The following is a 16,369-nucleotide window of genomic DNA, read 5'->3' as shown; positions in this document are numbered from 1 at the left end:
TAGTTTCTGAGGTTTTTTACATCTGCTTTCCTCTACCTATCTTATGGGAAAATAAGAATTTAAGGCATTAAAAGTTTGTTTTTCATCTGCTGTCCTTTCTGCTGAGCTCAGCCGAATAAGGCACGTGGCTGATGTAGAGACTTTTACTTCTCATTTACCTGGAGAGAATTTTAGAAATCAGAATGGAACAAACATTCTGAAGGTTGGTTAGCAATGAAAGAACAGTGAATCCTGAAGAGGTTATTTTACATCCCTGCCAAGTGAGTTATTTTATTAAGTGGAAACTCTGAAAAAATGTGAATATGACTTAGAAATTTATCCTATTTTCATAATTCCAAAGATCTCCCAACCCTGCTGGGCTTCTTGGTGAGGCAGTTGTAACGGCTTCATGCTTTTAACCTGCTGCTCATTCAAGAATGGTAGTAATGAACACAAATTAATAATGAGCACTATTCCACAGGCCATGGTAGCAGGGTGGGGGGGTGCCAGCTCTGCTGTCTGTACTCCCACAAACAGCCTTGAGCATCGATTTGGTGCTTTTTGTTTCACTGTTCCATTTAATAACAATAAATGCTCCCTGGTGGCAGGGTCCTGGAAGTGACCTGTTCCTGTCACTGCAGAGCCTCAGTGAGCTGAAAGCCAAGAGGGTGATGTGTCAGACGCTCTGTTCTCTTCTGTAAGATTACTTTTTTCAGTGGTTTCTATTTATAAACCATGGGTGTGTCTGGAGAGATAACTCCATCCTTCTTGTTGGAAATAGTGGCTCTCAAGAGCTGCCTGCATCTCTACAGTCCTCCCATTTAACGCTGGACGGGGAAGTTGCTTCCAACCCTTAACATTCCGGTCTGGTTCTTACTCACCCCGTATTAACAACGTCATTAATTATCACATTTTTCTAGCAGCTCGAGCCCCGGAGTCAGGAGGCGGCCGCGGGATTCGAACCCGTGGCTGAAGGACTGAACCGGCAGCACCGGACTCGAACCCGCGGCCCCTTCGCTGCGGGGGGCGGAGCTTCTTCCAACGGCGGGCGGGGCCGGGCGGTGCCGGTGGGTCGAGGGCGGCCGGGGGTAACCGGGGCTAACCAGGGGTAATGAGCGGGGCCGGAGGGCAGGGGAAGCCCATGGGCTTAGGAAGGGCCGCCCCAGCCGGGGGGACAGCGGGGGAGCCCTGCCCGGGAGCGGGGGTCGCTCCCCGGGGGTGGCAGCTCAGGGCCCCCCCTCAGGCCTGCGCCCCCGGCCCGTCCGCTCCAAGGCCGCTTGTGCTCCCTCAGGGCCGTGAGGCGGCTGTGCGGCGGGGGAGCCTCCATGCTGAACGTGACATCCTTGAAGCCTTCCCGGTTCCACGAATGCCTGGCAGAGCTCTGGCCCCCAGTCCCCTATGAGTTCATCACTACAGCGTTCTGCTTCGCCCCAGGTAAAAGATGAAAGTGCCGTTAACAATCGGCTCTATTTTCGGTAGGAGGGTGCTCACTGTGCTGCTGCCGGGTTGAGTCATGGACTACAGGTGGTACCACCTCGTTCTGCAAAGGGCTTCAGTCAAGGGCCACAGGTGGTGCCACGAGCATAAGGAACTTCTTGGAACTTCTTCTTCTGTATTTATAATAGAAACATAGCTCAACTAAAAATAAACCCCTCGAGTTTATTATGAGAGAATTTGTCACTTCCTTGTGTTGAAATGCATTCCATGTCTCACCTTTTGTAGGCATTTAGCCCCGATCACAAGAACAGCATCATTAGGAGGCAGAGACAGGAGCTCAAGCTTTTAATTGCAGAACTGAAAGATCGTGACAAGGAGCTCAATGACATGGTGGAAGTGCATGAGAGACACATCCAGGCCTGGGAAGATGATCGCCAAAAAATACTGACTTTAGCAGAACGATGCAGCTTATTAACTAGTAAGTGTTGTGATATAAAGAATGACATCTTGGTCTATTAAATATGTTCAGGTGCTTCAACTCCTCAATAACAGTTTTCCCTCATATAAGGAACCATTTCCTACCCTTCAGCCTTAAATGTTATTGTTCCTCTGAGATCTAAACTTCCACACTGGTGCTGAAGTGATCTGATCTTGAAGGGGCTGTGATGATCAGACTCTTTCTTGTCTGAATGTGTGAATTGCTTCTGTGAATTCTTTAAAAAACAATCTGATTAAATAAATGTGGGGGAAGAGGAAAAATGTGCAGCCTGCTGGCGAGTTACAGAGCCCTGTGCCCTGAGGTTCTGCTGCACAGCTCTGAACAAACACAAAACACCTGGTGGCTCTGAACAGTTTCAGTACAGAGCTCACCATGCAGTTTCTGTTCCATCTGACCTGGGTAGCCATGGAATCCTCCTTCAGAGTGTGCAGCATAAGCATCCAGGTTTGAATTGTGTGATTTTAAAACACTGGGTTAAATTATTTCTGAGATTTAAGAAATTGCATGACAGCCTCTGAGCTCTTTTCTCACATATAACTTTGTCTCCTTCCTTTTCAGGTGAGCTGAACGAGAGAAATGCAGTTATAAAATCACTGACCAAAAAGTTAAAGTTACTAGAATCCCAGCATAATGACAGTAAGATAACACTTGAAAGCACACAACAGAAGTTTAAAGAGCTCACTCAAAAAGTAACAGATTCATCTGTCCACTGCCAGGCTCTGGAGGTAGGGGTTGAGTGATGGTCTGGTTTTGTAGTCCATGCATTTACAAGGTGCCTGTGATGAGCTGTAACATTCCAAAACTGAGACATGCAGGGTATTAAGACCCTTGATCACAAACAAGTTGGGGAACAATTTTTACTCCAGTCCACTTTTCTCCAGTTTGCTCAGGATCCCACATTACCACTCACCATATTTCAATAATGTTGTGGACGTATTTACTGGGGAAAAATAATAACTTTGAATCACTGAAGTAATGGCTGACACTTATTTCTGTTCACTAGGAGAAAAATCAGAGTCTCCACTGCTCAGTTTTGGAACTGTCTGCTAAAACAGGCCAGCTGCAAGCCAGGGAACAGGAGCTTCTCTCCATGCTTCAGATGAAGGTAACATCTGTAACATCTGTCAGCTGGTGGGCACTAAATGTGGTCAAGCTGCAGTGCAGCTGTTGGTGACTGTGCCACAAGGCTTCTGTCCCTGGTGATCTCACTCATGGTTAATTCTTAGGCTTGTGTGAGAAGGGGAAAATGGTCTGCAATAAACTGGTTTGTTTTCACAAACAAGCTTGTTTCTAAGATTTAATTAGGTGGTTTTTTTCCTCAAAATCTCAGAAGGAGGTTGTGGATCACTTTACTGCAGAAGAATGTACTGTTTTTTTTCAAACCCATGATATTAAAAATAAGATTTCATTGTATTTCCTGTTTCAGGACAAGGCCTTAATTGAAACAACTGATCAGATTAGTGAGGTTACATCTAAATTTAAAACCCTGGAGAATGCCCTGCGTACAGCAAAGTTGGATGAATTCACTCGCAACAGGGAGCACCAGGACCTCAAGGTGACACTCAACGATGTCATGAGCCAAGTAAATAAGATGAAAGGTAAATGTTTCTGCTGGGCACCTAATTTAGTGTAGGGCCAGCATGATTCCTTTTCAATCTGAGAAATGCTACATTTTGTTTTGTAGATATCCTCTCTGAGAAGATGAAAGAGAGCAGCAAGAACCAGGAAGAAATCAGCCACCTGAAACAAGAAAATGGCTGCTTGAGGAGTGAGCTGATCCTGGCAGGTGAGGGTGGGCAGTTGGCCTTTCATGCCTTGGCTTTCAACAGCTCAGAGGCCTCTGGGCAGCAATTCACTGCTATCTGTGAAGGAGGCAGCTTGTTACCTGCCTTCCTTGCAGTTTAATAAAAGTATATCCCTTGTGTGCCATTCTTCTGTGGAAGCAATATCTGGGGCTTCTGCAGGGACACTTTATAAAATCTTGTGGAAGCACAAAGTTCACCAAAGTGATTACACAGGGAGGAGTGAGTGGCTCAGGGGACTCTCCTGAAAATGTTGAGACTTTCTCTTCTCTGTTGCTTTCTTTAGGTGATGGGATTGGTTTAGGCTGGTTTAATATGCAGGCCTTGGTAAACTGCATCTTGCTCTCCATAATACCTTTGGTTTTGGGTGGAAGAACATCTGGTGCTGCAGTGGATAGGAAAGGTCACTGCAACATTCTTGGGGACAACCACAGAGACCTTGAAAGATTTGGTGGCCAAAGGTGTCCTCTGCTGTCAGATAATTTCCTTGCCTATCATTTTTAATCTGCTGTTTGACCTTTATCAGATATTGATGCCATGTCTCATTATTTTAAAACCAATAAAATTTGGAATTGTTTTGCTGCACTTCTCTCTACGTGCATGAATTAAAATCAATTAGCTGAATTTCCTTTATGCTTTCATCTTTTTTTTTCTCTTTTTCCCTTTCCCTTTTTCCTTTCTGAAAACATTAAATAAATCAGTCAGTGAAGCACAGTGTTGCTGCTAGTAACATGAAGCCAGGTGCTGAGGAAAAGTCCAAGGGAAATACTTGAATTTTTGTTTTCTTGTGTGTTTTGTGCTCTTTTTATCTGGAGGAGAAGCAGGTCCCATTGATCTTAAGAAAATGCTCTTGTTTTGTTTCAGTACCACCTCCTACTGCTACAGACACAGCATTAGCAATGCACCTGCTTTGTGTCTGTTCACCTGAAGTAATAAAACCAATTATTATCTTTTGAAACAGTGGAAGAAGCCCAGAGGAAGGATCAACTTTTTCAGTTTGCCAAGTCGAAGCAAGTGCGGATTGAAAGAGAATTGTCCAGTTTGCGACAGGTACAGCCCCGGTTGTGCCCCGAGGTCAGAGGAGCACTTACAGGAACACCAGACCTGTGTGGAACGGTGTAAAAAAGTTGGATCTAGACAGTATTGATTAAGGAACAAAGAGCTGTTTGTGCCTTGCTGGGATCCCTGTAGAATGTTGATTTATTTCATTTGGGGTTAAGCTGAAAAGCCCACACTGCTTCCAGGCTTGGGAAGTGACGTGAAGGGAGCAGGATTGGGGTCACACATCTGCCCAAGGTGAACTCAGCTGAGTAAGGGACACAGTGTCCTGGCAGATCTGTTTTTCACCACCTAAACCCTGTGTGTTCACCTGCTCTCAGCTGAGGTTCTCAAAGCATGTTCCATTTTTTAATTGCAAATAATTGATGGGTAGTTACCTTCTCCATTAGCTTCACAAAAATCCCCTGCAGTCCAAGCCAAATCCCATGATCATCATCCATGTCCTATAATTCTGTAGCTGTGAACAACTTAATAACAACATGTATTAAATATCAGGTAACGGTAATGATATTTTATTTATTGTTCAGTGTGGTTCCATCTTAGAAGAATATTCTAATTTCCTAATAGAAATCCTGTTTATTGCTGCAAAACATTATTTTCCTAAATATATGCAGAGATGGTCTCTTAGATTTGGAAGTCTTTGTCAATAATTTGACTACAGGCATTGGTTTATAAGAACATTTTGAGGATGCTTTTGGTACTACCTGGTGATGATGTTCCTGCACCCAGACATTCACCAGTGCCCCTCACTGCCTCTGACAGGTCTGTGTGAAACAGCAGCGGGACTTGCACTTCCTCCATGTCAACTTTGATAGCTCTCAAGAATCCAGGCAAAAACATGAAAATGCATCAAGTGGGAAGAGGTAAAGACATTTTAAAATGGTTTTTTTTTCTTAAATAGTTTGTCCTCAAAGAGAGACTTCACTGTTCAGCCCCAGCTAAGGTCCTAACAGGGGTGTGTGCTGGGTCAGGATGGCTTTGCTGGACTCGACCACAAACATGCAGTGAAGCTGTCAAGTACCTTGTGTTTTATTTGGTCAGGAGAGACCATGAGCATCAGTCACAGAGCAAGTGTTGTAGCAGGCCAGACAGCTCATGATTTTTTTTAGGAAGTGAACTAGTCTGGTGGTAGGGGTGTTAACCTGGCTCCCTACTGCTTTTATTTAAAAAGCAAAGTTTATTTTAGGAAGTAAACTTAGAGAATCGGTGCACACCCTGGAGGCTCAGACAGAATCACCATACTGTGATTAAAACATGAGGGAACTCTCAGACTGGTTTTGAAAAGTAACAGCCAAATCTGGGCAGATTTTCTGTGGGGTTTTGGCAGGGTACAGCTGCCTGGTGGTGTGTGAGCTGCTGCAGAACCGTGGCAGAGCCTGTGTTCTGTAGAGCTTTAGGAGTGCACTTGGGGATGCTCTTTACCTGCAGTGTTTCTGACTTGTTTTTGTCGTGCCGTTGTAGCTCAGGGGCCACATTCTCTGCCTCTGAAAGCCCCAGCAGCAAGACAGACAAGGGTAGGACTGAGGGCAGCCACGGGATGTGCGAGGAGTGTGGAACTACACCAGTTCCAGCAAGTAGGGTAAAAGCCACCCCTGAGATGTGTGAAGTAGATAATAGACAGTTACTGAATGCTTCAGACTTGGAGGAAACTGCCTCAGCGTTGTTAAACCAGTGTCAAAAAGCTGTGAAAGGCTTGGCCCTGCCTGTGGAAGAAGGAGAAAAGCAGGATGTTACATCAAGCTTTGATGAGCTAGACAGTGAAAAATTTCATGAGGTAAACAACACAAGGCCATTGAGAAACAGGGAAATTGGAGAGAATGAAGTGAAAAGCAGAGACCAAAAAACCTTTGAGGTGTCTGTGCCTTCATATGATCGTTGGCTTAAAATCAAATCTCGTGTAGATTTGCAAAGCACTTTAATCCAGAGCAGCACCACGTCTGACAGAACTGATAATGGAAACAAAACCTGGGAAGAGAGATCTGACACTGAGTCTGGCCAAAAAAGCACAGAGACTCCTGCCACTTGCAAGTCTGACTCTGATTCCAGTATTAATAACTTCATTGTAATTAAAGACAAACAGTGGAAGCCACTCTCAGATCTGGAATGGCTGGAGATTTTCAAGCCCAAAAAGAGAGATGGAAATACAAGCCTTGGAAGAGATTACAGCTGTTTGGAGACTGCACAAGAGATGAAATGTACCTGCTCAAAAAGGTTATGAGTTTGTTGCCTTTAAGAAATAAGAATAAGCTAGACTATATAGAAACTTAGGTGTATAAGCTCTCAGTATTAGTTCAAGCTATGTTTAGAGTAACTGCTGTTTTAAATTTAGTTTTTCAACCTGAAAAGTAACAAATTTAAAATAAAAATAGCTCTTAAAGTATCATGATTCTATTTTTATGCATTTATTTTTTCTCCTCTCTTATCCCCAAGAGCTGTGTGGGCAGGAGAATCTGCAATACCATAGTAACTTTTAGCCAAATAAACTAATTGAGAAAATCTTTAAGATTTTTTGAGATCTCAGGTGTTGCTCATAACTCTGATGGGTAAAGTATGTTCTGACCAGAGCTGGACGTGTACAGTGATGTTTCTGTGAGGCAAGAAACAGATGCAGGTTTTGTGTGATGCTTTAGTGACTGTGTTACTTCTATTGAGAAAAATCACATCTTGGCTGGGCAGGAATGTAGGACACAGCTCTGAGCACGGGCTGCTGCCTCTGTCAGGGCTAGAAATGAGATGGCAAGATTTAAAGGACAGCAATCTGTCCACCCTCCAGCTCGTGGGACTCTATCCTCCTGTTTGTGCTGTGGGAGGACAAGGACATGTGGTTGGGGACAAGCAGGATGAGGTTTCTAATGCTCAGAAGTGTCAGAAGAAGACCCAGGTGCCTCAGTGATGTTGGAATGTCTCCGAGATAAAAACCTGCTCTGCATTTACAGAAGTGGCTTTGTGCCTGCATAAGCAAAGGCATTCAGAGCTGGGACTTGCTGTGGATTTGTTCTGTTGGTTCCTCTATTCCTGTTCAAAAAATTGATTTACCCAGCTCTATTTTAGAAGGATTTCTGAAGTTTCACAGCGATTTCATAGCTGTTTTCTAGCCAGAGGAGAGGAGCCTTCCAGCTGGTGGTTTGACAAGCACAGTAAATGAACAGCTGTTTAAACCTGCTCACAGTGTTTGCCAGCAAGCCTGCCCAGCATCCAAACAGATTAATGTTATGGAATGGAAAGATCTGATGTATGGATGCTTTCATTCTGTGTGGCTTTTGAAACAGAAATATTGTAGGAATTGTTGCTGCAGTGAGACAGACCTGTTCAGAAACAAGGTGAATGGGCAGCCACTGAAAAAGAATGCTGGCCTGGCACATTCCCATGTGCCTTAGCTGAGCTTCCCTCTCTGTGTGGGCTCTCTTTAGTTTCCACTGCCTGTAAATCATTGGAAGGACTCCACTCCCCTTCTGTCTACCCTGACCTTCCTTACCAGCTCCCCCAGAAGCACCAATGACACTCTGCCATCCCTCCAAACCCCTTTTGAGGCTGCATCATGGAAGCTGCTTTCACTTTTTGTCTTGCCCTATTTGTCTTGTCCTTGAGTGAATTTTAAGGGGAAAGGAACAAATTCAAGCTGGGCAGTGCAGCTGGAAGATGTCCTCCAGTTAGGGGGAGCTGTGCTACCCATTTGGCATTTGCTGCTGAGCTCTCCAGTTTTCTTGATGGCCACATTTGGTCCTGGGGCCCTGCTAATTGGAGATGGATTGGCTCAGTGCAAATCCCTGACTGTCTGCTCTCTGCTGACTCGGATTTGGCAGGCCATAAATCCTCACCCCTACATGGGAGGAAGGCAGGAGCGTTGCTCCTGTGAAGGGATTAATGGCACAGACCAGCACAACATTCCTCCTGGGACTTGGATCTGGATCCTCCAGTTTTCCATTGCTGCTTTCAGAGTGCTGATGATGTAGTTTGTGTTTAGGGAAGGGTGCTGGCACCTCCCTGTCATCCCAGCAAATATTTTTGCCATGAGTTCCTGAGTTCTGGAACGGCCAACAAGGAGGCTGTTAACAGTCAAATGCCTTCCCCAGTGGCAGAGGGGATTGTGAAATCCCAGAGTGCAGGAATCATTTCCGTGTGCTCTGACTTGGTGACTTCATTTATGTTGGGCCAGCATTTGCTGCCTTTGGATTTTTATCTCAATTCTCATTTTACAGATGGAGCATCAGCAGGTACTTGTTGATTCTGCTCGGGCTGGACTAAACCACCCATTCCTGAGCCTTTTCCCTGCCTCAAAATCAAACCTGGGTCCCCTTCCTTTGCAGCCTGTGTGTTTTCCCTGCTCATCTCATCTCCTCACATCCCTGTTCCAGGCTGCTTGTTCCCTCACATCTCCACAGAACCTCTCCTTGTCAGAAACACAGACTTGAGCTTTTCTCTCTTATAAGAGAGCCTATTTTATCCCAGTGATTTATGGGAGAAGTGAAATGGGACACAGCAGACACTCCTGAGCTGACAACTCTCATGAGGGCTTTTTCCTAGATTGAATGTCAGTTAAAAATGCACCTATTTTTAACAGTCTTGTCAGATATGGAATGCATTGTTACACCAAATTAAGTATCTAAAGAGTATCTACTGAAATGCCATCAATTCAAAGAGAATATTTGCTTTAAAATACACATCTTTTTTCATTGTTTGCCAGTCCAGGCAGGGCTAGCACTCTGCTTCTGTTGTGTTCAGAAGTTGATTAATGTGGTTTGCCCCTATATTTCAAAATAAATCCAAGCCTCTTTGGGAAAGCTCTCCTGTGATCTCTGACATGAGATGATGACTGTGAAACTGTGAAATTCCCTCGAAAGCTACACCTACAAATATTAATTTGCCTAATGGTTGATTAGAACCAAAAGGATTTGGGTGTGAGAGGGGAGTGAGTAGCAGAAATTGGGAAGAACAAAGTTTTGCCTTTTGTGTGCTCTTTGCAAGGTTAAATACACTCAAACCCATGGTCATGGAGCTGGTTGAGACTGGTTGAAAGTCAAACCCTCATCCTCAGAGGATGAAGGTGATCTAGGGAAGCTGTTAAACATGGGAATGCTCTGAGGAGCAGGGTAATCTCCCAAGCTTCTTGGTTTCCTTGGCTCAGGGCCCACAGTTATTTATGTTGTGCCATGATTTCCCCTTGAAAGTTTAAAAAGGATGGTGATGCTGCTTCTGCCAATGTCTTAATTTTTTTTTTTAGCAGTGAAGAAAACGTGGATCTGAATTCCCTCTGCTTGGCTTCTCCTCTCTTGGCATCCACTGAGAAGAGCAACAAGACTCAGAGTTCTGGGAAATTATCTGATGAAGATTCCCCTCTGGACATCAATGACCTGGCAGTGACCAAACCAACAAAGAGATACTGCATGAACACAGTCAGTATCTTATTGCACAATGTCCTTGGTTGATTTTGAGGGGAATTATGGGGAATTATGACTGATGCTAGGAATGCAAATGTCTCCAGGCATGGAAGAACTGGGGACTCAAATGATGAGACAGCAGGCTTATGGCAAAGGTGATAACTTTTTTTTTTTTTTTTAAATAGCTCCTTGTTGCCTCAATATGTCTTGGACAGCATAAGTATAAATGAATTTTTAAAAAATTAATAAGGTTTTGGAATGAAAAGCTTGAGGAAAATGGATGCTGGCTAATTGGTAATTCCACTAAATATCTGGGTGGACATGGATGCAGTTATCAGAAGCTCTTGAGCATTGTTTCTTTCCTGTTCTGCTTGGTTTTCCCTGTTTCTCATGTCTTTATTGTCCCCTTTATCCCTGAAGTACCTCTCTGGTGAGTGCTCCATATACCTGCATGTGGAAATCTGTTTCAGATGGCACTAGGAGAGAGCTCTGTGTTTATCAGAAACACCAGCAGTAGACACAGTCTGTTACTTTGCAGTATATTGAACAGAAACATTTCAAAATCAAAATGCTGATTCTTGGTGCATTATAATTGTGTGAAATACTCCAAAAAAAAGATCCTTCCCTAACTTTGTCTCCCTGTCTGTGTCCTGCAGGACACCAGTTCCCTGTTCTGGAAGCTGGAGCGCTCGTTGGCCCAGTCCCGACAGATGCTGACTGACCTGGAGCTCAGCCTTCTCCACACAAGCATTCCCAACACCAGCAACAAGAATAAGGTACAGATTGCTCTCCCAGGATGAGGGTGAGGTCCCAGGGATGCTGATTGGGAACATCCTTTCCCTTATGCTTGGCTTGCACTGCATTAGCAAAGCATGAGGAGGATATTGGTTACGAAGAGACACTTCCTGCATGCCTTAGTGCTTGAATTTTTTATAGGATTCTGTTTGGCTGCTCAAGGTCATGACAGGATTTGACTCCTGCATTTGTCTGAACAGATGGAAGGCAGAAGTCATTTTGGGGCAAGCTGTAGGAGGTCTAGAAAAAAGTGAACACTGGTTCTTTCTGACCTGAAGCAAATTAGGTGATTTCTCAGGCTCAGCACACACTCACTGCTCTGCTGTCACAGAGACTCACAGTCAGACCTGGTTTATTATAATATTCATGGAAAGGAGGGCACTATAGGGAATATATAGGATACTTTGGGTGTGAATTTAAACCAGAAGCTCAGCTTCAATAAAGGCAGAGTTCTTGTGGGTTGGTAGTTTTAGCTCCTTCATTGCAAGGTCAGAGAATATATTCAGTGGTCAAAGAAAAGAACCTGTATGTAGCTGTCATAGCAGTTTATTTTATGAGCACAAGTGCTGATAAAGTTCCTGTTGAGTATTTGGGCAGCAGAAGTAATCAGAGAAAGGGTCACTTGTTTGGTGGGTAAATATCCATAAGAATTTCTACCTTGTTTGACAAGGACATTGTGCCTTTTGTCCCTAGCAATGAGCACACTTGTGCTGGTGTATATCCCAAAGGGAGGATTTAGGCTCCTGGTTTCAGAGCAGTGCTGAACCCTCACCTTCATCCTCACACATTTCACCTCCCTCTAAAAAGTTGCACTCCTTTTAGCCTTAGATGAACCTGGCCAGAACAACGTTGCTGTAAGGAGCAGACAAAGCCATTTTTATAACATTCAGAACCATAAACCCTTGGCTGTGCTGGGCCTGACTGTAAAGGTTGTGTGCCAGCGTTTGCAGAAACTGAAAGGATATTTTGTTCAGAAGTTCCTCTGCAGGATTTCATTCAGTGGCAAAGACAGCAGCAGTTTAGTCTTTTGCAAAGACTCCTGAGTAGGAGGATTCCTGAAAAGCTCCCTGCACACAGTGCTTGCTTGTGGCTCTTGCCCAGCCCCATCAGCTGTCTGGCTCCTGCTCACTGCTTGGCACGTCACAGCTCAGCTCCTCTGTCTGCCCATGACTCTGCTTTAGGATCTGATGCTGCATTTTTGAGCTTGGAAATTGGCTTCTCCTTCAGCTTTAGTGGATAGAAAATGAAGCAAACTCGTGTGTAGTGGCGGGAGCAGATCCTGAGCCACATCTGTGCAACTTTGATCTCCTTTCAGAGCAGTTCTGGGCAAAAACTCGTCAAGCGTGTTTGAGTTAATGTATGCAGGCCTAACCTGTGCCTCAAACCAGGCTTACCTGGGGCTGGTCTAAACTGAGCTTTAGAACGGAATAAATATGAGATACAGCCTTTGGAATTGCATCAGGGGGAAGTGGTACATGTTGGATTCTGTGCCCTGCTGGGACAGAGAGGAGAAGGGGGAATTAAGAACTGTGCCCCTGCTGCTCAGCAGCTTCAACCTGGCAGCTCTGGAAATTTTATTCTATGAGTCCTTTGATTTCCATGTAGTGTTTTTACATTACAATAGAAACAACAGAACTCTTCACAGAAGCCAGTTACCTGCTGCAGAAGAAAGAGATGCAAAGCTTCCTTTTTTTTCTCTGTGATGTTCCCTGAGCATGGAAGTGTTTTCAGCTTGATCTTTTTTTGTTTGCTTCCCTCTTTATAAATGCATCTGCAATATTAATACCCTTTATGGATTTTTGAGATGGGCCTAGCACAGGATTCTAAGTGCATTTCCAATAAAACTCTTGTGAGTACTGTAACAGCAAACAGATATTCAGTCAAGTAGTTCCTTTAGCCAAATAATTAAACTTTTCTGAAGCGTGTTCCTCATCCTTGGGGCAGTCAGATCTCACAGCTTCATTCCCCAGTACCTGCACCCTCCTTATTGTAGTTAAAACCCTTCTGTGTGTTACAGATAACAGGATCAAGGATGTGAACATTGTTGAATGAGAGATTGGGAAGTTTTTTCCAGTGCCAAGGCCAAGGGCTGTTTTAGGATACTGTTCCTGGGCTCAGAGCCCCAAAAGTAGAATGTATTGAATAGAGCTGTTTCAGAATATCCAAAGCAGCCTTGCCCACAGCAGATTGTTTTTTTCTTTTTGAATCAGGAAATTTCTCACTCTCTGATTATTTGTTCTCCTATTGTGGATTGGATGCTTGCAGTAGGCACCACCTTGTCTGGTTCTGAGGACAAAAGAGTAACCAGATATGGTTAAAATCCTGAACACCACATGAAACTGAATAAGAACCAGCAACAATGAGGAGAGAAACTGGCAAAAAAAAAAAAAAAAAAAAAAAAAGAAAAGAAATCTCCCAGTGCTGACACAACCCAAGCTGGTTCCTGCAAAGGGAGCTTACCCCACAGCTAGCTGGGGCTGACACTGTGTGACAGCAGTTGTGGATCAGCCTCCATCCCCTGGGGAGCTGGTGCTCTGGGATATTCCAGCTGCAGTCCCTGAGCTGTTGTGCCCTGGGGAGGGGAGTCAGGCTGGTTTGTGTTCTGCTGGCTCTGCATTAAGCCTGGGGACGCTGAGACTGCTCTGAGAGCTGTGGGGTCTGAGGAGAGCAGCTGATGGGGCAGCTGGGAGATGGGTGCTGAGTAGCTGCAATGCCAAACCTCCTGTGCACAGAGAGAGCTCTTCTGTTCCTGAAAAGAGCCCTGAGGTACAAGCAGCCAGGGGTTTCATAGGTTGCAGCCAGCACTGTGACTTGCATCCTGAAACCACTGCTGTTACAAAGCTTCAGGAGCAAATCCCCAAAAGTGCTGAGCCCCATGCTGAGGCAGCAGAGTGGGGAGAGCACGCTGAGCCTACAGAAATAATCACATTTGCCTCAAGTGAGAAAGAGCTGGTGGAACAAACACACCACAATCCAGTGTAGATCCATGACAAGCATGAGTGGCTCTCCAAGTCACTGGCTAATGTGTAACTCTCATTTTCTTTCTGTTTTAAAAGGCACTGAATTACTGTGATCAGTTGGATCTGAAGCAGAGCAGGTCCAGAAATAACCAAACATTGGTGCAGTTTCATATACCGAAGTGATTGAATTGATTTTGGTTGTGTTTGTTTGGTTTTAAATTGCTTTGAAACTCATTTGAGGGCAGGTGCACTGACAAACATTAGGGCAGTTTCCTCCCTAGCTGCCAATGCTTTAGCCATTCTCATCAGTCAGTTGTTTTGCCTCTAGAGAGAGGTTGGGTGGGGGAGAGTGAAGAACTCAGGAGGAAGGCAGTGAGGAAAAGGCTATTTTCAGTTTTGGACACAGCAGCATGTGCCAGTGCTCATACATGGTGACTCAGTGGCTGGCCTGGGGCACAAAGATCACTCCTTTCCTGAAAGCCAACTGGAAAGGTTTTTTATTTCCCAACATCCCAGTGGTGGCCCTGAGACTGTTGCCTTTCTGTGAAGTACCTTGTTTACCTTTTCCTCTTTATATTTCACTCCATGTTCTTACTCTGTTTGCAGTGTGAACATTTGTGTAGCAAATTCACATAAGAGTGGTTGCTTCAGATATTTCAGAGGAAATGTTCCTGCTTTTTAATAAAAATCTTTTCCATTTTCTGCAGAGGAAGAAGTTGGTTCCAACACAGAGGTAATTGTGAGGACTGAAGACATTGACCCAGCAGCTACAATGGAAAGTTACCTCATTTTTTTTTCCCATGGTCCTCCTGAGTGTTTGAAAGACCCACAAGTGGCAAGAAGATCTGACTCTGCAGGAATGTATTTTATCTTGAAATAAAACACAGAATTACACCAAGATTAACAGAGCTATTTTTATAGCTGAGAGCTCAGGTTAAACACCAGCTTGTTTTTTAAGAGTCTGAAGTGTGTAATCGTTACAACATCGGAACTATTTTTCTTTTTCTTTTTTTTTATGGTGGCTCAGAAATATTTATAGAGTATGACACAGCCAAGCATTCTCCTTTTTTTTTTTTTTTTATAGCACATTGTTTTTGTTCTGGATTTCTTGCCTTGTAGAGAGAGATGAATAATGTTTATAGGAAGTTCCCAATTAGTGTTGTAAGCAGGAACTGCCTCCGATGTTGCTGAAATGGGAGAGCTGTCACCCACAAGATGGGCACAACAACTTTCCACACTCAGGAGCTGGCTCTTCCCAAAAATGTTTATGGGATCAGGTGTGTATGGCCTCTGTTTGCACTGCAGAGGTAACCAAGTACGATGTGACCTTTTTTTAGCATTTAAACTGGATTTATGTTTGCTGATTGGGCAAGATGTGCTGCTATCACAACTTGAACTTGCTTTTTAACAAAGAGATCAAATAAGCTGATAAAGGTGATACTTTGCTGTGTCTCTCTTGCCCATTTAACACATTTAGCACTCGATTTCTGACATTTCTCAGCACAGACACGAGTGGGCTGCCCAGTCCTGTGTAGGTTGGGAGCACTTTGGGACACCAGTGCCCCTCCCACAGCCCTGTGCCAGCGTTTTTCCTGCTGGGGGGAACCAAGGGTGGGAGTTTCTGCTCCATCCACTGCCACCCGTTATTGCAGAGAAACACAACACTCCGTGGATTCCCCTTGTTAACTCTTTCCTTTCATTTTCTGCTTTCTCTTTAATTACTCCAGTGACAGCCTTTCCTGCAGGTATTAATGGCCCCAGAATTAGGTGGCCAGTTCTGATGAGAGCTGCTCTTCTCCAGACTCTTTCCCTGCCTGCTCACCAGTGTTACCCAGAGGGAAGCTCAGCTGCTCCAGCTCTTTCCAGGTTTCCTCAAGCCTTTACAGTGCATACCTGCACAGAACCTTTTCAGGCTCCATCCTCACAATCTCCTGCTCTGAATATGACAAGAATTCTCCCTAAAAAGCCAATGATGACAATGCCACGATGCTCACCATAAAGCTGTCCAGCAGCTACACAGAGAAATTGGTGCAACTTCCAAGCAGCAGCTGCATTTAAATGGTTTTGAGGTTATTGGATGAACTCACTGAGTTTAAACCCCTGGAGAGTTTAAAATGATGACTTTAAAATCAATATAGAAAACTGGGCTCAAGTGATGCATCAAGGATCTGCAGAGCCTTAGGATTTTGTGTCGGGGCTGCCCTGGATTTGTGGAATGGGAAGCAGGGAAATAACTGGGTTAATTTATTCAGCACTAAGTGACTTAAAACCCAGCTGCATTATTGACCACACTCTGATGCTCGAATGGAAACGCTTCAAACTCGGTGCCTTAATTCTGGAAGCAGCTCAAATACTCCAGGGAGCCCTTTGCTATTGTATCCTTGATTTGAATTATTATTTAAAGACAACAAAGCTTCTGTTCAGCCACGGCCTTTCCGCAGGGTGGATGCGAGCTCCGGT

At 44.4% G+C, this 16,369-nt stretch overlaps 1 protein-coding gene across 3 annotated transcripts; it reads left to right on the top strand.

Annotated features, from left to right (window-relative positions):
- The first annotated feature begins 939 nt into the window (after positions 1-939).
- On the top strand, positions 940-16,336 carry CCDC62 (coiled-coil domain containing 62). Of its 3 annotated transcripts, none has more exons than XM_071445035.1 (11): positions 1,064-1,413; positions 1,702-1,894; positions 2,474-2,640; positions 2,919-3,020; positions 3,342-3,513; positions 3,600-3,701; positions 4,679-4,767; positions 5,539-5,639; positions 10,001-10,169; positions 10,811-10,930; positions 14,617-16,336. In XM_071445035.1, the coding sequence occupies exons 1-11, from the start codon at positions 1,378-1,380 to the stop codon at positions 14,644-14,646; spliced, it is 1,281 nt and encodes a 426-aa protein (XP_071301136.1). In that variant the 5' UTR covers positions 1,064-1,377; the 3' UTR covers positions 14,647-16,336. The 3 variants fall into 3 exon arrangements, with proteins under 3 accessions (XP_071301133.1, XP_071301136.1, XP_071301134.1); XM_071445033.1 differs by having other exon boundaries at positions 1,065-1,413; positions 9,998-10,169; XM_071445032.1 differs by lacking the exons at positions 10,001-10,169; positions 10,811-10,930; positions 14,617-16,336 and adding exons at positions 940-1,046; positions 6,238-7,068 and having other exon boundaries at positions 1,271-1,413.
- Positions 16,337-16,369: the final 33 nt, after the last annotated feature.

The sequence above is a fragment of the Agelaius tricolor genome, unplaced genomic scaffold (genome assembly GCF_023055355.1).
Source record: "Agelaius tricolor isolate 1412-34295 unplaced genomic scaffold, bAgeTri1.0.p SCAF_20, whole genome shotgun sequence".
NCBI lineage: Eukaryota > Metazoa > Chordata > Aves > Passeriformes > Icteridae > Agelaius > Agelaius tricolor.
Note: the sequence above shows the minus strand (reverse complement) of the source record. Positions and strands in the feature narration are given on the sequence as shown.